Genomic DNA, 22,918 nt, shown 5'->3' with positions numbered 1-22,918 from the left:
GCATATCCCCCATTCTCATCCCTTCTCTGCTGATGAGCCCCCAAACTACCCCTGCAACTCCAACCTGCCTGAGCTCCAAGCAGGAATTTCCAAACACCACAGATCATCCTCACCTGGATGGCCACCCAGCACACCTCCAGCACATAACAAAATTCAAGTCCTCATTCCTCTCCTCTCTACAAACTGCTTCTCTTGTCTCCACTCCCCATCCTTTTGATAGTCCCATCGTCCTCCCCATCACCCAGAAGCAGAACCCTGGAATCATCTTCAACTCTATCTTCTCTTTCACAGATCAGATCTGGTCAGCCAATCCTGTTGGTTCGACCTCTGAAACTTCTCTGCCAGCACCGTCAGTACCGTACCACTGGCCTACTGCAATAGTCATCTAACTTCTCTTCACGCCTTCAGAGTTGGCTTTGTCACACCCAGGCTGAGTCACATCACCTCTCCTGAAAACATGCCATGGTCTCCCTTTGTCCCCAGGATGAGCACCGGACACCATGGCATGGCACTCGAGGCCCTCCGCGATGCAGTGCCAGCCCACATTTCTAGGTTCATCTGCCATCTCCCTCCAGGATACACCCTCAATTCTAAGAGCACCAGAGCTGGGTCCTTTCAGGACTCTATGCCTTTATCATGCTGCTCCCTTAGGCCTGAATGCCTTTCCCCTTCTCTCTCTCCCCACAGTAGCAAATGTGAACCTAGGCTTCAGAAATCCCTTGAAGTTAATATGCAACAATTCTATAACTGTGCACAAGCATGCATTTTTTTGGAGAAGAGATCCACAACTTTCTATAGATTCTCAAAGGGGGTCTGTAATCCAAAGTAAGTTTAAAAGCAAAAAAAAAAATTTTTTTAATGAAAAAAAACAAAAAACACTAAGTGGCCTTTTCCCATTGAAAGTTAGTTCACCAAGTCTGTCTCTCAGACTCTGACTCTTCCAGCCTTTTGCATTTTCAAATATAGACATGCGCATTCCCCAATCATAAACAATCATACTTTCTACTGCCCTACCACTGAGCCGTATATATCTCTAGTACAGAATATACTTCCTTCCATGTCAATATTGTAGTTAGTTGTCTTAACTGGCTTGTTGTATCAAGCTGACTTTCAAATGTCAACTCAACGACTTATTTACTGTGGCCTTGAGCAAGTAACTTGACCTTGGTGGGCCTCAGCTTCCTCAGCTATAAAACAGGGATCGTCAGGGTAACCTACATCATTGGGTTGTTCTGAGGAGTAAACAAGACGACGCATTCTAAAGCAATGAGAAAGTGCCTAGCACGCAGTAAGTGGTCAAACAGGTCAGCTTTCTTAATTATTTTACATCTGTAGTCCCCACTCACAGTGGAAGCACAGTACAGGCCCTCACTGAATGACTCACGAGTCCATGTCTTCCCGAACCCCAGTGCTCATCCATTGCCACAGAAAGCTGTTGAAAAGCGTAAGTTTCCAACTTGGTAATAATTTAACATTCTCTCTCTTATTTTTTTTTTTTCTCCCTTATGACCAATTCTTGAGCCATCCTAATTAGCTATTTTTTACCTGGATTGCACAAAGAGGGCTCACACCTTGTGCATAAACCTTTGTAGGTCAGACCCCCACTATGTTAAACTTCCCAGTCCAAACACTGATGACGTTGGCTTTGCTATTCTCACAGGAACCAAACTATTTCAAAATCCCCCATTACTCATGTGTTCTGAGGATCCCAGAATTAACCCTTGTTCTGCTGCTGTGCCTATGTGGGTAGAAATCCTTCCTACGTCTTGAACTAACATTTGCCAACACACAGAGCAAAAACCAGCATTTCTTCCTTCTTAGTCTAGGAAGACCATTAAATATACAAACACACCTTTCCCTCTCTTTTTTTTTTCTGTTTTCTCCCTTCCTTTCTAGTCAGCTCCTCTCGGGGCTCGGAGGTTTACTTACTCACCTTTCTTTATTTTAAATAATAACTCACACATGCATATATTCAGCATACATCTCTGGTACCTTCTCTGGCCAGCAAGACAGGGTGGGGCCCCTGCCTTACGGAGCTTCTAGCCTGTTCTAAGGGTACAGCGCTTTGTCCTTCACATTTCTAGCAAATTCACTTGAAATAATATCCCAAATCACAGGTAAGACAGAAAGAGGAAATCAAAGATGCCACATGGCGTTCAGATAGAGAACTAGGAAGAACAAGTTCAGCTCAGGCCCCAAGGCTCACTCTCCCAAGGCCTGGAGATCCTACAGGGCTCAGATTCTACAGCCATTTCCACATCAGGGCTTCTGGGGCCTCCACAGAGGTAGACCACCTTCCTGGTCCCCATAGAAATGATGTGAAAGTACCCTGTCTTACAAAGGGACGACTCTGCATTGCCTTGACCAGTTCTTCAGATCAGGAAGAGCCTGGGGACCTCAGATGTCAGCCTCTTTGCCTGCACTGACTAACTGGTGCACACTTGTGCCTGCTTCTGTGCACTCCTTCTGATGTCCCCTTGTCAGTTCTGCCACCACCTCACTGAAGCGGCCCCTTCTCTCTTCTGTCTTGCACTTCTATGAAGTAAGCAAAAGAGGCAAGTCCGACTCCTGTGCTCCACTGGCTGGGAGGGCTCAGGTCAGCAATTGGGGAAGACCAGCCAGGGAGGACTGGCCCAAAGATACCTTCCTCCTCATCTTTTCTATGCCTCACAACTCAGCTCTCTAGGGCTGACCAGTAGGCCTGGCAACCCAGCAAGAAAGTGGGGGCACCCCTGGAGCTCTCCTAAGCAAGGACCCTGAAGATATCTGCTCATAAAAGGAGAAAGCAATTGTCCAGCAATTGCTCTGCCCAAGCTGCCTGTAGGATCCTAGGGCACCAGAATCTTCCAGACATCTTTCTGGCCACTACAAAGGCCAGCCTTATGATCTAGGATCATCCCCGCTGCAATATTTGAGAAGCTTTCTTCCTGCCAGCATTGGGCCAGGTGCCCTGGACATTGGTGGCCAAGAACAGGCTTCAAAAGGCTAAGTGGAAGGTGAACCTCTTCAAAGGGGTCTCAGACTTCCCAGAAAGCTCTGGCACACAGCCCTAACCTCAGGTCAGTGCTTCCTGCAAATGAACTTGTGATGGCTCCATGAGGGCAGGGACTGTCTGTCTGGCTCGCTGCTGTATCCCTGACAACCCCTAGTACGGGGCTGGAATACAGGCAGTACTCTCAATGCTGACTTGTTGAATTCACTTATAATGACCTCCAGCAAGGAAGGAATGAAAGCACAGTGGAAAGAGTCCGGGTTTGGGAGTCAGACAGAGCTGGTTTTGAAAGCATCCAGCTATACCATTTATACTGGTCATGCACAAGCCACTTTATCCCTTTTAGACTCAGCTTCCTCATCCATAAAGTGGGAATCACAATACCCACCTCAAAATGTTGTTGTGAGCATGAGACGGAAGTTTTATGCAAAGCCTTTAACCCAGCTATTGGCAGAGAGCACTTCTTTATTTTCACTTCAGAAACACTGATTAACTCTCACTGTATGCCAGACACTGTTCAAACGTGGTAGGGGGATCCCAAACCACAACAAGTTCATTTAATTCTTAAAACAATCCTGTGAAGGAAGATCTATCTAAATCTCTCTTGCAGTTGAAGAAATGGAGGCACAGAGAGGAAAAGCAACTTGCCCGGGGTCTGATGTCTAGAAGAGGTAGGGCCAGGCTTCATATCAATTCCAAAGTTCAAAATTTAAGGTGCTACACTGCGTGTCTCTGAGGCAAGCAGCCAGTGAATGTTAGCTCCGGTCCCTAACTTGATTATGAGAGATGTTTGACCACACTGCCTGACTAGGGTTTTCAAGTGCAACAGAAAACACATCCAGACATTCCCATGATTCACTGTTTTGTTCTGTCTTGTTTTAAGCTGTGACCTGCTCCTGTGAAATTCAATGCCAGACAACTCTGCTGATCAAGAACATCTCTGCCATCTTGTCCTCCTGCTCTCTACTCCACAACTATCTACCAGAAAAAGAGACACACAGCTATGTAAAAATAAGAAAAAGAAAGGAAAAAGAAAACACAGAGAAGAGAGGGAGTGAGCTTGCAACCTCTCAAGAACAGTCAAAGAAGTCTCACCCCCCTTCTAATAATCCCTAAGAACAACTGCTTACCCATAGGGTACCGCAGGCAGAAATAAACTGTCCACGTGGAGACCAACCATATAAAGGCTCCGCCTCTCCACAGACCCAGGTAGCATAGGGAAAATTAAGCCATCTTTTCTAATGGCCCAAACCTCAACGTAAAGAGAGCTTTCCATTTTCCCCCTCTGTAAGATTGCATTTGCCCTACTGTCAACCGCGGAGGAGATTTCATTACCAAAATAAATCAGCACTGCACTTGACCTTGCTTCTCCAAAGGCTCAGGATTAGTGACATCACAATACTCTACAGATGCTCAGAAATACCGGAATAACCCCCTCAAGACAAAAACACTTGGTATTTCACTAGAAGGCATTAAATTATTTTGATTTTACTCCATGGAATCCAAAATGCTTTCAATGTTTTCATTTCCAAAATGCTTAAGAGGAAAAGCATGCTCTTAGGACGTTCAGAAACCTCGACTCCTGGTCTGGTTTGTGTCCTGATTTACGTGTGGTAAGATGGGGAACAGGCTGGAAGCCAAGGAACAGTAGCTCTGGTCCCACACTGCTCACATGACTCAATTCCCGAGTGGCTGGGGCCTCACTGTGGAGGCTCCCAAATCAACCTTCTCTCGCCCTCAAAGTTACAGGCAGGTCCCATGCAGCTCTCAGGCACCTGGGCTAGATTCTCTGAAGGGATCCAGTCTCCATTTCCCATAGCCCTGATAACCACCATGTTTCCCTTCCAAAGCAACAGTAGAAGCAAAGCTCCTCCACGCTGGCCAAAGAGAGGGAGTTGAAGGGGATGTTTTCTCCCCAAGGCAGTGGCCTAGACATGGGGGTGGCTTCAGGGCCACTGCAGCAAATCCATCTCTTGCACCCCTAACCAGGACACATGACCTTGCAGTTGTAATTCCTAATGCTACTCGCTCAAAATGACTGCCCAATTTTAAATCAGGTTGGTCACCAACACAGTCAATAAATGTAACGTGGATTTCAGGAAAAAGAGAATCCATGCGTCAAGAACACACGCTCTCAGGAAGCACTCAGAATCTGATTACTTTCAGTATTAAAGACATGCTCCACAACTAGCGCCACATCTGTCAACAGACTGATCACACTTACTGAAGTATAAGTCACAAAATCCAGCATCATACAATATACACGCCCCAAGGACCACGGATATCATCTACTTTACCCTCATTTTGTACAGGGGAGAAAACTCAGACACAGACCAAGGGTAGGATTGTTCAAGTTCACTGTGGGTAGACGGCTCAAATCCAAAGCTTCTCACAATTCTTTTTCCTAGTCTGCTGCCTTTGACCCCCAATTACCAACAAGAGTTCTTTCACAAATTATTTTCACAAAAAAATTAGTTCAATCTACCATGGCTGCCACCTAAAAAGGAAAATCAATGGAAAAAAAACAAAACAAAACTGGAGTTGAAAAGAATAACTCTGGCTTTGAATTATGTTCTTATTCCGAGCCCAAAAACCTGCTTCCTAAAGGGACAGCTCCTTTCCCAGTATTCCCAGTGAGAAATGAAAGGCAGTAGTTCTTCCCAACCAGCATGTCCAACACTAGGCCAGTATTTTAGATTAAAACAATTTCTGGGTAAACAAATGGGTGTTGGTACAAGGTAGAATGGCTCGAAGCCACCTTCACTACTCCTAGTAAAATCAGCTTCAAAGAAGGCTCAAAGATTAAAGTGCTCTTCTCTGCCTTTAAAATGGGGAAGTTGTATTTTTAGGTATGAAAACAAGACCCTGAAAGCAAATAGCCAGGCTGAGGAAGGGTAGCCCAGGAAAGATACAAGCACACAGAAAATCGAAGGCCCTGAAACTTTCTACCCACAGCAGCTGAGATGTTTCATCCCGAGTCCATTTCACCAGACACGAAGAAGCTTCTTTGGCTACAAAGGATCACATGAGAACATAAAACAAATACTGAAGGTTTACGTTCTCTTTCTCTCCTGTGTGTGTGACACCGACTGGCCAAGAGAGAGAGACTCTAATGCTGCAGAAAGCAAAATTTTCCTTGTTTCCATTACATCATCCAAATTGGAGAGGGGTAGGGCAGGGTGGGGGGCACAGCTGGTGGCAGCTGCACCACCATCTGCTTTCTCCTCAGCAGTGGGTGCTAGTTTGAGCTGCAGCCTCCTACGGCTCCTGATAGAGGAGGTGCGGTATTAAAGGTACAACACCCTATTATGGAAAAGCTTTCAAATTATTTGGAAATAAATCACTCCCATGATAAGTTAACAACCTCCGGGAGGCTGCTGAGCCAGTTCTCTTTGAGCTTAGGTTATTTGTTTGCATCTCTTTAGACTCAGCCACAGTGCAAACTGTCAACTTAACGTGCCCAATTAGACAAGCAGAATGTATGTGCAACCACCTGCCATCTGCTTCCCAAAAGGTAAGCAGGCAGAAAGTACAGGTCAGCAGCTGGAAGCCTTTACAGCAGGTGCAGGGAAGGTCCAAACCCAGTGTGCAAGCCCCAGACTAGTGGATGGGTGCTTGCTGCCACCTTTGGCATCCCCAGCCATCCGGTCAACTGGTCTCATCCTCTTGGGTGCTCTTGGAGTTTTGAATGCACTGTGAGGGGTCCCCATGTGGAAAGGGAGACTGGTCAGAGCACCCTGGGGGTCAGTGCCTCGTCTGGCCATTCAACTGCAAATTGGCAACAATGCAGCAAACTGGTGGTTCAAAGGTCTGATCAAGTCCCTGGGCATGTTCTATATGGCCTATACAGGGTTGTGTTTTAAAAAAAAAAAAAAAAAAAAAAAAGTGCTGGCTTTTAAACATGAGTACATTTCACATATAAACATCTATCTTGCTAGATCTGGCAGCACGAGGCCCCATTTCTACGGAGCTCCAGTCAGTTATCTGGAGCTAAGCAGCAGCACTTCCTTTTGATGGGGCGTGCATTCAGAAGAATTAGTCCCCACGTTTGGTGTCTGCATATGCCACTGCAACTACCTCTGTTCCTATCTGGTCCTCGAGAGCTTTTGATATGAAGAAGAAGAAGAAGAAACTCCAGGGAATGATTTCCCAGTGGTCCTTTACTGACTCTCCTCTTCAGTTGAGATTCAGTCCCTTGGATGGCCAACTAAAATTGTACAAAGATCATTCAACCCAATACAAGGAATGGATCTCAGTAGAAGGCTAGCTACGTTGACCCCTTACCACAAAAGCAGGTTGCAGCATTTCAAAGGAGCATTTCAAATCACTTACCATACATCTTGCCTTCATCTGATAAGATGATTTTCCTCCTCCCACATGGTGGATAGATAGCCAAGGCTTCCTGAAAGCTCTGCTCAATATCGGGGCTCCAGACCCCTTCTGCATCATTGTCAATGGGCTTATCTGCAGAGTCACTCATCCTTTCCATGTTTTCGGCAGGGCTCTCACTGCCGCTCCAGCTGCTGGGCTCAATTTTGGCGGTTGGATTTTCCAAGCCGAAGCCTGGAGTCTTTTCAAGAAAATAAACCTAAGAGAGAAATCAAAAGATAGTATGGTAAGGACACAGTAACCATCAACATACTGCTCTTGCTGGTTCTACTGCATACTTTTCAGTCACCAGCTTTGCTTGGAGAATAACTCTTAGGAGAGAATATGGAATTTTGAGATCCAAGTGTCTTTTGTTCCTATGTATCACGTTAGGAACAGAAATAAAACAGCAGGCAGAAGCTGGATAATCTTCACAGATGACAGGAAATTTTCATCTGAGAATAGTACTCACTCTGAATTGCAAGTTCACAATGAATCATGCAAAATTTGCTAAGTACCTACTATCTACCAAGAGCACTTTGCTCGATGATAATCAAATCTCCAGAGCAGAACAAGTTGTTTAAAAGAAAATAAAGTAAAACAAAAGGCGTCTACCTCACTGTGGCAATTAGCACGATAACTCTAAAATGTCAAACCATCCCAGAATTTGTCACTGGGATCGCCAAGATGCAAGATGGCGGCAGAATGGCAGACAGAAGGAGGGAGATTATTTTATCACAAATACTCATTCTACAAACAGCAATGCCAGCAGACCTGGACCTGCTATTCTATAACATTTATCCACAGGGCTTTTTACACTGTACGAGTCAGGTCACTTTGCCACTCTCAGCTTCTAGATTGTAACCCTGAAGCTGGAACCAAGTTGTCCCCAATTCCTGCCTTCCCTGCAACAACTACAAGTGGCCAGCACATCTGCAGAAATGTTTCACACCCACATGAGGCACTTCATCTGGTAGCCTCCTTGGAATTCCTGATCACAGGAAAACTGTGGGGGGGGGGTTTCGTTTATTTTTCTGTAGCACTGAAGATTACAGAACCAAAAGAAATCTTTCTCAAAGATTTATTCCCCTTAAATTATGCATGTAACCTATGGTCATAAAGGGATAAGCATTCCAAACAAATGTCAAACTGGCACAAACACCAATGTGAAAATGATCTAATCCAGTACCCCTTGCTGTCTGCACACTAACATATCAATATGCCTTTGTTGAAAAGGCATCAGATCATTCATTCAAAGCCTTCCCCAAAAAGGGGATAAGAATTCCTCCTGGGGATTGATCGGAAGAGGGGAGGCGCAGGGCCTGAGTAGGGAGAGCTTAGTGCGACCACCATTCCACCCCCTTCCGCCGCCTCAAGTCCATGCAACATTACAACAGAGGCGGCCAGGAGGGAAGCAGATGCGGGCAGCCCTACTAGGTACCAGGCACTGCTCTGTATCCCAGGGCAGTCACCTCTGAGAGCCAGCCCTTTCCTTCTCTCTCCCAACTGAACCCCTTTCCCCTGCCTTCCCCCACTGTGTATACCTACAGATCCCAGGTGCAGAAAGTCTGAGGCACAGGAACATTACACAATAAATGGTATAACCAACGGGTGCTTTTGGCTCCGTATCCTGACAGCTTTTTAGATTTGGCAGCACCTGGATAAAGGAAACCCTCAGGTTATCTGCCTTTGAACGCTGCCACTGATCCATCTTTCAAAGAACTTGTCAGCAAAATATTTACTACTTCTTACCAACACATGTACACTGACACAGGACTTTAAAAACTGCCAAATGTTAAAGATATAAATTATGCCACAAGAAAGGGTTTTGTGACTGACCCCCAGATGAACTCTACAATGCCTGCAGTGTGGGCCTTTGAATTCTCAAATTATTACATTTTTTTCTTGGTTGGGATCTAAGAGTCTTATAAAATCCAAGCTGAACTGCACGCTACCCTAGAGTCTAGCTCCAAAGAGGTTTATTAGAGAAATTATAAGAATACGTGTGAACTCTTTGAGTAGTGACTAGCCCGTTCACCTTCTCCCTCTCCACCTTACCCCAAAACTAAACAAAACAAAACAAACAAAACCAGACACATACAAAAACACAGGCCAATTTCTCAGCTCCAGGCAGCTCACAGCAGTAAGACTTCACTCCAGAGAGCCACATTTTAAGATTAAACTGTGTCCAGCGCTCAACCACTATGGTAGAGGGATGGAATCCAGGGGACCAGGGGAACTTTGACTAAAAAGAACATTACCATATAACTGAAAGCCTCAGAGTCTCCAGACCAAAACACAACACCCCTAATTCAATAGCTGAGGTCCCCTCTGACACATGTCATTAACTGGTCATTCAGTCTCTGCATGAACATCACCAATAACAACAACAAAGAACCCACTACCTTCCCAGTATCACCTTCTTTGTACTAACATGTTGAAATTCTTCCATCTATTAGGCTAAAACCCATCTCCTGGTTAACTTCTAACCATTCAGCCTTGAGGTCTATCCATGCCTTAGGGAAGCAAATCTCCCCCAAGACACCCATTTAGGTATGACCAGAGCAGCCCCCAGTCTCCTGACCGTGTTCCAGACTAGACACAATTCACATCATCCCTCTTGCCCAGCCCAGTTTGTCCACAACCTTCAATAAATGACACTCAGAGGTGGACTTAGGATCCATAAAACTTCTAAGCTCCCACCCTCCAAGTGTTGTTCCTGAATCCCGACTCTTGATCAATTGGGTTAGGAGCTAAAATCAGGAATTTATATCTATTCTATTAAATTCCATTATTTTTAGCCTTAGCCAGTGGCTCAAAACTGGTAAGATCTTTCTGAATCATAACTGCCAAGCTTAACGTCCTCAGACACCAAACAACTTCTGAAGGTGTTACACACAGGGAGGGTGTTAGACCTGTTTTGTAGAAGTTCCAAAGAAGATTATGGCTCAACATAAGGAAAAATTTCCTGTTAGTTCAACAAGTGGTAGATGGCCTTATAAGACAGGCAGCAGAGTATTACAGACAACCCCTTCAAGTTACCTCTAAAGCTAAGGGTCACAACTCCTTGGTTGTTGGGGAATGCAATATTAACTAACATCAACTGATCCATCATCCACTTAGGAAGCACAGGCGCTGCTCTAAATGCTCACATGTTTTTATTCATTTATTGCATGCAAAGGGAAGAAGAACTCCATGTCCAGGCTCTTGCACTGGGTGAACTGGAGCTCAGCAGGATGGAATTACCTACCCTAGACAAGGGCCAGGACACAGCCCCAGAAGCTACCAGATACATAATCCACAGACTTCTACAGGCCCTTGGTTTTACAACCCAATTGTAAGATGAGGCCCTGTATGGGCAGAGTTTCCAATCACAAGACTAGGAGTGGCTGAGAAAAGCTCCCCGTACTGGATACCAAATTCCATCCCTCAGTTCCCTTCCAGCCCAGCTCAAAATCCACCTCATCCTGGAAACCATCCTTGTATCTAGTGGCTCTGAGAGAATCAGCCACATATTAGGAGCATCCTAAAAACGTGTGGAATTAGTTAACTACCACCCATTCTACCTGGCTTCTGAATGTACAATAACAAGCACCTGCTTATTACCAACAATAAGATCTAATCAAGTGATATACGCATAGAGTATCTGTGCCTGCAGAGTTGATGTCCTCACCTCCTCATACATCCTTTGAGCAAGGGAGCCAACTTTCACTTACTTCAGTAAATGAAGAACGTAGTATTGTGGGGCAAGGGGGGTGGTGGGGGTGGGGGGCGGGTATGGTATTAAGATTCAAACTGATCTGGATTCCAAACCTGTCTCACCCATTAGCCACGCAGCCCAGACTAAATTAGGTAATCTCTAGAGGCTCAGGTTTTAATTTATAAAATGAAAATAATAAATTAAATGCAATCCCAGTGCAGAAAAATCATTAAGTAGTGGAGGGACTCTACCCCATGGAGTTTCCATAAAGATTTAGTGAGATAATGAATGAAGGTGCTCTATCATCTGAAAAACCATGAACAGATGACGTTTTCAAGTCCATCATCTCTAGACAGTGGTATGGACCTTGTGATGACCAAACACCTACTGATAATGGGATGGTAAAGAAATGAAGGAGCTTCCCTAATGGTTCCCCTTGGGAAATAAGTTTAAAGGATCCTCTTCCTTAAGGTCTTCAGATGTCTAAATGGAAAATTTAAATTGGTAACAAACGCCTGCACTTATAATGCACACGATCAATAGTTTTCATATTCTTCTGGGAAGTTTCGTTGAAGGGAATAACCCTAAATCTAAATGAATGCCTAAAACAAAAGAGAGAAGGGAAAATGTTGTTGGTTGAAAATGTACTATATATCATGTAGCCCCCATGTGCCTCAGTTTCCATCATTAACACTTTTCTAAAACCTCCTTTTTTCCTGAAACTCTTCCCAGCCACACTGGAATAAACTCCAAAAAGAAATGTTACCAGTGACCCAAACATTCCTGCTAATAGCCACACTCCCTAAATGAATCATTCTTTCAGGATTACCCACTTACATTTCAAGACAGGTAACATGAGCACACTGGAATGACATCTTATATGATGAACATCATACATATATGTGTGTGTGTGTGTGTGTGTGTGTATATATATATATATACACACACACACACACATACATATATATAGTATTCAACCAGCACATATTTTGATTTAAAAGTCTAGGGGAAGAAGGAGGTTAGATGGTCAATGCAGGTGCTTCTGACACCAACTCTATCCAAGGGACGTATGCACAAGGGGTAAGACACAGGACACAGGAAGCGCTGCTCCCTTCATCTTAATTCCTGTGGGTCTCTCACAATGTAAGCATCTCACCCACTCAGTGGTGATTGAAGAGCTCTTAAATAAAAGGATTAGTTTTAACTAACCCTCATGATTAGGGAAATGTCACTGAACGTGAGAATCTAAAAAAAAGAATCCATAAAGCTTATTTTAGCCAATATCTTCATACTCTGTGAGGCAACAAGAAAAGAGGCGGACTGGAAGTTAGGACTCTGCCTCTACCCGAGTAACCCTGGACCACACAGTATCCGCCATGTGCCTCAGTTGCCACCGTTAACACTGAAGGAAACCAACTTCATCATTCATCGCCTGTGTTTCCAAAGACTACCTATAAGAGAACTTAGACTAAGTTGGTTTGTTATCACTCCCTCCATCCACATCCCAATGTCCTCGAGGGCAAGGACTACTACAGTCACCATAGGTATCCCCTGTGCTAGCACAGTACTTGGCATAATAAATATTCAAAGAAAGAAAAAATGGACCAACAACCAGATGATGTGAACTGAACATTCTTTGATAACAAGATGACTGAACTTATCACCCAAGCTTTCCATGAGAAAGGTCAGAGTTTCAGCTCCTTTCCCATTCCTCACCCTGACTCTGGCCAAGGTTCTAATGAATAATAAGAGCCCCAAAGGAAATCAGCAAATCAGGAAGATGTTAAGAGGACAGACTTATGCCAAGCACAGTTTGGATAACCAAGAGTTAGCTGTCTGATTCAACTTCTTATTAATCACGATTACAGACAACCAAGAGCCCTTTGTGTTAAAGGGACAAATATGGTTTGGGTCTTCTAGGACAGGGGTCCCCAACCCCCGGGCCGCATACCAGGACCAGTCCACAGCCTGTTAGGAACCGGGCCGCACAGCAGGAGGTGAGCAGCAGGCAAGAGAACAAAGCTTCATCTGCCGCTCCCCATCGCTCACATTACCGCCTGAACCATCACCGCCCCACACCCCGCCCCACACCCCGGTCCGTGGAAAAACTCTTCCGCGAAACCAGTCCCTGATGCCGAAAAGGTTGGGGACTGCTGACCTACAGGATCGTATTTAATAACTGCACTGCCCGCACTGGGTATTATTCCTACCTTATAAGGTCCAGAGGCCTAAATAAGTTGACCGAAGTCATATATGCTTAATAGTCGTTGCTCCAGATAGAATGCACATTCCATGGGAATACAGGACTCAAACTACATCCTCACTAGACAGCGAGCTGGAGGCTGGATTCCAAAGGGAGAGAATGTAGGCAGTGCTGAATTCTCAGCTCTGTCCACAACTGACACCATGCAGCACAGTCTAATTAATTCCTAATGAATAGTTATGATACTGACTCACCTCCCTGGGTACTTGGGAGGAATGTCAGACACTAATGACGGTTCATCGCTTTTGCATATGTAAATGGGGAGAGCTGTTATTTTCCTACCATTTCAGACACTAGCCAAACTTGCTAACAAGTGGCCTGAGAAATACAGGTGAGGATCGGCAGCCCGGTTTTGAAGGCAGTCTCCAGAGAGATGGAACGTCTGCCGTGTAGTCAGTATCAGCCAGGGAGCCTTAGTGTCATACACTCCAATTGCCAATAGGTTCCCTCTAATTTCAGCAGGAAGGAGCAGATAATTACTCCTTCTCATTTTCGAAAATCACTTCTATATCAACAGGATCCATCAACAAGCCAATACCTCTTCACCAAGACCCCAATGCTGAGCACCCCATCAGAGGTCTTAGCATTACCCTCCTGGGATTCCCTGATTAATTCTCCGCTCCATCAGCTCCAAGTACTTGCCCAGGTGACAGCTCGAGAAAGGCTTTGATTGATTTCATGCTATGCGGTTCTGTATTACCAGCCTTTGAGGGAATCACCTTCCCCATCCCCTTAATGAACGTGTTAGCCATTAAGAACAGAAATTCCTGTCTCTTCCTTTCCTCTTCACCACCACCAGGCAAGCTTAATCACTGCTCTCCTTCATCAGTGGGCTCCTTCAGAAAGACAAGGCCATACACTCAGGTCCAGGCAATCTACGCCATCTGACCATTCCAAGAGAAGACTTGCTATCAAGACAGTGCACCTGTAAGGGGAGCATGAGCTGGATGACATGACCTGTAGCCCAAGTCATGGATCCCTGGAAGGTGGGTTGTTTAACCTTGGGAAACACGTTTCAAAGCCAGAAACAGAAGTTTCTTTAATGCTCTAAGAGGGAAAAAAGAAAAAAATGCCACAAGAGTTAGCAGTAAGTAGCATTTCAAAAGGAAAATTCCTAAGCCCTTTCCCAGGAATAACAGTCAAAGAAAACCCGCCAAACTAACTCCTCCATTCCAAAAGGTCTGTAGAGTGAACACACATTTCAAGTAGACTCACCAATCCTAATGCTTAAACAAAGAAAACAAATACCAGGAAAAGAATACTCCTTAGTCACTAAGTCATGGGTAATGTTACTTTCTTAGTTGGTGAGATTCACCATCAGACTATCATGATGCCTCAGCATTTTAAATGAGTACAAATTAAAAATCAAAAGTAGACAGTTCATATTTTATTTTACTTTTTAAAAAATTTATTTATTTTTGGCTGTCTTTGTTGCTGCGCGCAGGCTCTCCCCAGTTGCGGCGAGCGGGGCCCACTCTTCGTTGCAGTGCACCGGCTTCTCATTGCGGTGGCTTCTCTTGTTGTGGAGCACGGGCTCTAGGTGCGCGGGCTTCAGTAGTTGTGGCACTCAGGCTCATAGCTGTGGCTCGTGGGCTCTAGAGCGCAGGCTCAGTAGTTGTGGCACACGGGCTTAGTTGCTCCGCGGCATGTGGGATCCTCCCGGACCAGGGCTTGAACCCGTGTCTCCTGCACTGGCAGGCGGATTCCTAACCACTGCGCCACCAGGGAAGCCCCAGTTTTACTTACTTTTTTTATTTTTTATTTTTGGCCACACCGTGCGGCACGTGGGATCTTAGTTCCCTGACCAGGGATCAAAGCTGTGCCCCCTAGGGTAGAAGCGCGGAGTCTTAACTACTGGACCACCAGGGACATCCTGACAGTTCATATTTTAAAAGCTACCAACACATCAGATAAACACATATGCTGCGTTTGGTCAGACCCTAAGACAAGCATTTCAAAAGAGTCCATCTCAGCCCCAGGCCAGAAGGAATGCCAAACAAATGGGCCTCATGCAATCAAGGTGCTGTTCCCTAGGTGGCAAGTCTGTAGGTCATGCCTGGGGCGTCATCCTTCTTACAAAAGCTGGTGGAGACTCACTCAATGTTACACAGCTCATTGCCGGCCAACTTAATGATATGTTGGCTCTGGACTGACTCCAAGTCCCAGCAGCTGACCTGCCCGGATGCAGCTCCTTTGGCTGATGTGGAATCCTAATTCTGCTGCATTAGGAGTGGCCTTCTCCACTCTACACAGAGAAACGGTCCTGGCCTGCCTTCTCCAGTTTCTACGATTTAGGATGCTTCTCCCATTCTGGCCATGCCTCCATCTACCCTGGATTATTACACAGCATGCTGGGGGAAAGCAGCAACAGGTAAATCCAGAGCTGACTTCTGCTTGGGTCATAAGCCAATCGACAAGGAAAACTGGAACAAGATGGCATTTGAAAGTGCTGAACTGTGAGGTCCAAGCTCTGCTCAGGGTCTTCAACTGGGTACAGTGGCATTCAAATGCTCTCTAAAGACCCAAGGGATCCATGTGACTATCATCATCACCCCATCAGAGAATCCAAAATTTAGGCTCCAACATGCCCAGAAGGAAAAAACTCCTCTTTCCTGCCAACTTAGGGCAACCAAGAACACAATGCACGACGACAAATTTTGTTCCTTTCCATCCTCTCAACCATCAAAAATCATATGTTTACATTTTTGTGTGAGTGTTGGTCTGGCCCATCTTACTTTAAATACCCATTTCTAATGCGTCTGATCATAGAGATACTGATCCCATATCATACATGAGTATTTTCTGAGTCCCAACACATGATCATAAAACTCCTTGGGAGCAGAAACAGAGCTTATGTGACCTCTAGGACCAAGGGCAGTGGCATGTAGCATTAGGACACTGGATAAAAGAGGGACAGACAGAACAGCAAGTAGGACTATCTGTTCCAGTCCCAGAGTGATTCCACAGTTATCTTAGAGAAAGTGTATTCCAGGGGCTCTGGATAAACTGCCTTTATTGAATTATGCTTTTACGTGATACCATCAGCATACCCAGAAACATCCCATGAATTAGTCACTGGATGTACTCCAAGAAGTTGAGTATGTCCTTCATCACATTACACAGATTGCTCTTTACAAAGGTCCCAATGGAAAGTTCGATAACCAACAAAACACCACGTGTTTTTCACCTCGTGTTCACCCAACTAGCCTTCCTCACTCGCTGCCAAAGAGCACTATAAGCCCCACTGGCAGGCCCCTCAGAGAAAGCATGGTGGTTATATCGTCGGCAAGTTTGGTTTCATTCCCAAACCCACTTTAGGTCCCTACCTCAATCCTCTTCTTTTTCTTCCTTCTTTCCCTGCTTTTTAATTTGTGCTCTTTTACAGCCTTGCAAGCTGCCTTAAATTCATTCTGAAACAGGACAGGGCAGAATCACGAAGGGGAAATGATTTCTGTTTTCTTTTTATTATCTGTTTCAATTCAATATGATAAAAGATTTATTGAAACCCCCCACCGCATGTCTCCCCACCCATGTGCCAGGCACTAGAGAGAGGAAATAAACATGCTCCCCTCCCTGCCCTCAAGGAGCACCCTTCCAGCAGGGAGACAGAGAAGTAGGTTAATTATCCTTCAAGACTTCAAGCCACTCGCTGGGAAGCCACTCCCGCCATGTTCCTGCAGAAAGCACCTTCGCTCCCCAGGACAAACGAACCCTGTCACTCACTGCACAGGAATGATCTGTCTCTGTGGCTGTCAACCCTGTGGGTTTGTGAGAGCTTTAAGGCTTAGGTCCATGCCTTTAGTCATTTTCCTGTCCTTGGCATTTAATGAAGGTCTGGCACACAGTCAATGCTCCCCAAAAATAATGACCCAAAGGGTGCCTAAAATAATGAACCCACGGGTGAATAAATGAATGAACAAGTGCATGAATATAATACGTCAAAAGAGGAATGAACTAAGTGCCGTTGGAGCGCAGAAATAGGAGCTGATTCTGTCTCTCAGGTCAACAAGGGCCTCATGGGAGGTGATGCTTAGGCTGGTCTTGAAGTCTGAGTAGGACTTACGGGGCCAATTATGAGAAAGCTCAGGGAGGCCTGTGCAGAGAAGGGTATCTGTGGAGGGGATGTGGTGAAGAAAAGACAAAGCAAGAAAACAAAAGGTAAACTGAGCCAGACCACAAGGGGCCACACACACAGCAACAAAAAGTTTGGGTTGTTTCATTCAAAGGCAACAAGAAAACGCCAGCAATATCAGGAGTATGCAAGCAACTCCTAAAGGGGGGTGTGTGTGTTAGTGTATGTGTGTATTTGAGGGGATAAAGGACGAAGAACTGGCAATTTTATAAATCTGGAATCCAAATTGTTTAATCAAAAGCATTTTCAGTGTGGTCCAAGACCAAAAGAGTCCTCTAGATAAATTCAAGCGTTACAATGTGGCTCATCGCTTAATCGTTCCAAATTTGTATAAAGGCTTTCTAATGCACGAAAAGACAATGACCGTTTATACAGGTGTGCTTGTTTAAACAGCCTAGAACCACAGGATTCACTCCGCTTGGTGGCGTCACTCAGCTCTTCCAATAAATGCTCTCAGACTTGGTCGTGGAGGGTTCCACGTATTTCCCTGGTCCCTCGCTGATAGCGTGGTCATCCTGAACCCAACGTGGGGACTAGACTGCTATGCTTACACAGTGACACGTGTGCACATGGCCAACGTGCAAATGGCAATGTGAGCAAGTGTATCAACAAACCAAAAATGTATGACACTGCTTGTTCACAAATGTCTACCCGTTCCCAGGGTCACTGATACAACTGAGTCCCCACCTCTCCAATGAGAAACACATCTGCCATTTAATGATGATACAGGGATGGAGCAGCTGCAAAACTGGTCTTACACTGAGAGGGATGCAAATTCAGGGGCCAATTAAAGCCTCACCCTCACCCCCATCCCTGCCCTCCAAATGGAAAACTGGTCCTTGTTTTATACCCACTGCAACTTCAGCCAGAGAAAGAATCCTGGCAGGAAACTGGCTGAGGCAGAACAAGTATTGCTCCCCTTTAGACAATACACCAGTCATTCAAATTAACAAATATTACTTGAGCACCTACTGTGTGCACAACACCAGCTCTAAGCAGTCCATAAGCGCGTCAGGGCATGTAGTGGGGCAAGAACCCCAGGCAGGCCTTCCCTGGTGGCGCAGTGGTTAAGAATCCGCCTGCCAATTCAGGGGACACGGGTTCGAGCCCTGGTCCGGGAAGATCCCACATGCCGCGGAGCAACTAAGCCCGTGCGCCACAACTACTGAGCCTGTGCTCTAGAGCCCACGAGCCACAACTATGGAGCCCACGTGCCACAACTACTGAAGCCCGAGTGCCTACAGCCCGTGCTACACAACAAAGAGAAGCCACCACAATGAGAAGTCCGCGCACCGCAACGAACTGTAGCCCCCGCTCGCTGCAACTAGAGAAAGCTCGTGAGCAACAACGAAGACCCAGCTCAGCCAAAAATAAAATAAATAAAGTTAAATTATATTAAAAAGAACCCCAGGCAAAGAGAGGCATGGACAGAAAAGCTGAGGCACCCAATTCTGAAATTCAGGCGAAACATCTGCTTCACTTCTGCAAGGCCCAAGGTGCTCTGAAGGAAAGCTGACTCTGGCCATGACACCCACCACCGGACTCCTCCCTCCTCATCCCCAACACGCCCCACCCCAGCAAATGAGGCAGTTGTATCAAGCAAAAAAGGCAAAAGGCCACAGCTTGATTCAATCAGTATTTCTACACCTCCCCAGCGCGCGCACACACACACAAAGGAGGAGTCTCTTTCGAAAAAAAATAATAATAAATGGGAGAGATATGTATTTCCTTCCAGGATCTCTTCCTCCTGCAGATTCTGCTAACCCTGGTAGAGGAACAAGGAACTCCTCTCTCTCATCAAAATGCATTTCCAATTACAATTACACCATTTCCAATTACACCTATGAACTGCCGCTAAAGCCCTCCCCCTCTCGGACATTCACGGTGTTGATGCCTGCTCAGTCCAAACGACTAATGAGGACTTTACTTACAGGGCGAGACTTGAGAGTCCAAAAGGCCCAAAGACAAAGCAAACAAACCCAAACCCTCACAGACACACAGACCTGGCATACCGGGCACTGACACCTTCAAAGTCACTTTTCTGTATTAAGGATCTGTCTCTAAAAGCACCCAAGAAAATCCAAAAAGGATTTTCCAGGCCCTGGGTGAAGGAACCCAATCCCTCAGCTCCCTCTGAGGGATTCTGCTCCTCAGAGAACCTGGCTGAATCAGCACCCAAAGGAGGGCCATCATCTCAGGCTTCTCCCATCCCTTCCCACGCAACTCGTCACCAAGAATGTCCACTCGGCCCCTCATCTCTCAACTGCATCCCATCCACTCCTCTCCACCCCCACTAACTTTCCTCCCGTCTCACAGGCAGGACCTCTTCACACCTCTCTGAGCTGGGCTGTCCCCTACGTCCCCAAACACCACCACTACCAACAACCTAGTTCTGCCAGGTTCCCGACCCTGGATGTACATAGATGGCTTCTTAAGAATACAGATCTCATCAGCCCTGATGCCAGAGGTACTGAATCAGAATCCCCAGCTCATGTATTTTTAGCCAGCTTCTCCTGTGCTATTCTTCAGCCAGAGTTTTCCCAAAATGCAAATATGACTTTTATCCTATGCTCACTTTAAATCTTTCAGCAGAGGCCCACACCCTCCAGGACCTAACTGCGTAACAGGACACCCATGGCCTTGACCACCTGCCCCCAGCCTGCTTCTCAGGCACCTGTGCAGTCCCCCACATTCCAGCCAGAGACCACTCCAAGGTGCCCAGGCACAGCAGGCTGCCTACTTCACCCCCTCAGCCACCTGGGCCCCTCTGCTCAGCTGCTTCTCTCACCAGCGATTCCATCTAACGAATGTCTACTGGTCCTTTCAAGACCAAAGCCACCAACCTCTCCTCTGGGAAGCCTTGGCAGATTCCTCCACTAGGAGAAGTCACTTCCATGTCCTCATAGCACCTCAAGCAAACTTCCAACACCATACTTGGTAGGCTTCACTGTAATTTCTCTTAGGATACTGTTTCCAGCTGATCGGTAAGTCCCTTGGCATTCCTGTGTTTAACATCTCCCACTGTCAGATGAATTGTTGGAACTCCAAAAATGTTTGCTAAATGCTTTCCTTTGTGGGCACCCCTACAATTCCAGGGAGGACACTGTGCATCTGGAGAGTCTATACGGCCAAACAGTTAAAAATATGTGTATATAAAGAGTACGTAAGATTTTAGAATCCCAGAGGTTTTAATTTTGAGTTCTCCACTTGTTAGCTGTGTCTCAGGGTGTTGTGTGTGTGTGCGTGCGTGCGCAGGTACAAAGCAAAATGAGAATTAACATTACAGACCTGTTGAAAGATTAAACGAGATGATCCACGTAAGTACAGATGTCTCAATCCTCAGCAGCCATTATATACATCACTTAATCTGTATGCTTACAGATCAGTGGGTAGGTGTGCACACGTCTTAGAACTGTGCCTGACACACTGCAGGTCCTCAAATAATTGCTGAATGAACGCACACAACTGTAATTAATACTTACTGCTTACGTATCTGTCATTCCTGCTATACTGCAGATTTTCAGAAGACGGGGGCTCTGTCCCATTCATTTCTGTACCTCGTCCCTACCCCAGCTTGATAAAATTGTTCACTTTAGTTTAACATAAAATATTAATACAATCTTCGTGACTATTAAGGAACTCATCCTTGCTTAAGGAATCACAAAGACAGCCTCAGGCATACTCTAGACCAGACCCACAGAACGAAATGAAAGAAAGGCAGTAGCTTAAAACCTTCCTCCAGTCTCCAAAACCCCTGACTAGCTGGCCTCTACTGGCCCCCCACCTCAAGGTTGGGCCTGTTGCCTGACAAGCCACAATCCGAGGGCTGAACTGGTGACACACACCCCTCCTCCCCAGTCTGTGGCATCCCCCAGCCCTGCTGCAGCAGCTGCTCTACCTGGGAGATCAGATCGGGAGCCTGCCTTTTCAGCTCACAGCAAGTTCACCCCCCAGGGACCTGGGGGCTGCAATTGCTGGCCAAAGTGTCAGGTTACCACAAAAATAACAGCGGGCCTACACCAGGCAGGCGTGCAGGCCAAGTGCAGGAGGGGAAAGGTGAGAAAGAGAAAACCAGGGGAAGAAAAGCCGACATTGGAGTCTGTGTGGAAGAGGAACTGGGTTTTAAAAAATGTACTTTAAATTCGTAAGTATACTCCTAACATCACCACTACAGCCCCTGCAATAACTCATTCATTTAGCATCCAATCCAGAGTAGCTTATATATTATACTTAAGTATGTTGAATGTGCTTTTAAAAACATTATTTTAAGGCAAGAGGGGGATGGGTTTGTTTGGGTTTTTTTTTTTTAAGTTTGCTTATTTAATACTATTTATAAAAGTCAGATTTGGGTCAATGAAGATTTCAACAAGTATTCCCATTCAACAAATTCCTGATATTACTCAGCTTTAATTTTCTCAAAATTAAATCCAAACATGACAGAGCTAATCAGGCCTAGTGAAGGAGGGACAGACCTTCAAAACAGAAAAGACCAATAAAAAGCATTTATGTATTTTTTTTCCCTAAAATAAAATCACAGTTCACTCCTGTGCTATCCTCTTGCAGGAACACTGCTGGCTTGATGTGGTCTGACCCAGCCTGGGTACTTCAAACAAAGTTAACTTCAATCACTACAGGGAGTTAGCAGGTTATTGAATCTCCATCCATTGTGCTTTCATCTTGGTTTACTCCACACACTATGCCTTTTTAATTGGCTCCTCGCAACTGTTTTATAAGAGAGTAGATAGAGACCCAGCTATTAGGAAAGATGCCCTTCTTCCAGCTGGGCAGGTAAACCCCAGACCAGGCAGTGAACCGGGTGGGTGAAGTTTCCCGTTGCAATCTCTTACATGTGAGAGACACTGTGAATGCCCTGGCAGGGGAAGACGGCTAACTCTAATAGGCACCTTAGATTCCCAGCCTGAAGGTGTTAAAAGAGAAAGAAGATTTAAAAAAAAAAAAAAAAAAAATCCAAAAGGGGGGAAAAAAAGGATTCTCTGGTTGGTTGGTTGTTTGTTTTTAAGTTAATTTTGATGGAGAAAGGTTCCCCCATGTCATGTTATTTTGCAGTTATTGATTATGTTTCATGTTAAAATATCAGGGTTACAAGTATCATATGGCACAGCAGTAATCTAAACAGGACTCTATCTATTGCAAACGCTTAAAAAAAGGAGGTACTTAAAATGACAATCTTAGTGGCAGCCAACAGCAGCTAATAGACATGCAGACAGGCAGATTCTGTGTGTTTTATTTTTTAGCTTTTAAGAAATACTAGCTCTCTCCCAATCAAATCAGTAAAAACTTCAGAAAAGGAACGTACTACCAGCAGAGTTTGAGCTCTACAAATTTAGAAGAACACCAAATAAATAGTGAAATGAGAGGCAGTTTCATTCTGCTTTAAAAACAGTCAGAGTCTAGTTCCGGGAAGAGAGGACCTCATCCAGCTCGCTCCTGCTCGGGCGGTCA

At 45.4% G+C, this 22,918-nt stretch overlaps 1 protein-coding gene across 10 annotated transcripts in view; it reads right to left on the bottom strand.

Annotated features, from left to right (window-relative positions):
* Nucleotides 1-22,918, bottom strand: part of TEAD1 (TEA domain transcription factor 1) — a 264,283-nt gene that overhangs the window by 172,246 nt on the left and 69,119 nt on the right. For all 10 annotated transcript variants that reach the window (XM_068554725.1, XM_068554722.1, XM_068554723.1 and 7 more), the window contains one exon: nt 7,325-7,580. In XM_068554725.1, the coding sequence (XP_068410826.1) occupies nt 7,325-7,481 (157 nt within the window). In that variant the 5' untranslated portion in view covers nt 7,482-7,580. The remainder of the gene's footprint in view (nt 1-7,324; nt 7,581-22,918) is intronic.

Source organism: Eschrichtius robustus, chromosome 11, assembly GCF_028021215.1.
Source record: "Eschrichtius robustus isolate mEscRob2 chromosome 11, mEscRob2.pri, whole genome shotgun sequence".
In the NCBI taxonomy this organism is placed as follows: Eukaryota; Metazoa; Chordata; class Mammalia; order Artiodactyla; family Eschrichtiidae; genus Eschrichtius; species Eschrichtius robustus.
This window is presented reverse-complemented; position numbering and strand designations above follow the sequence as displayed.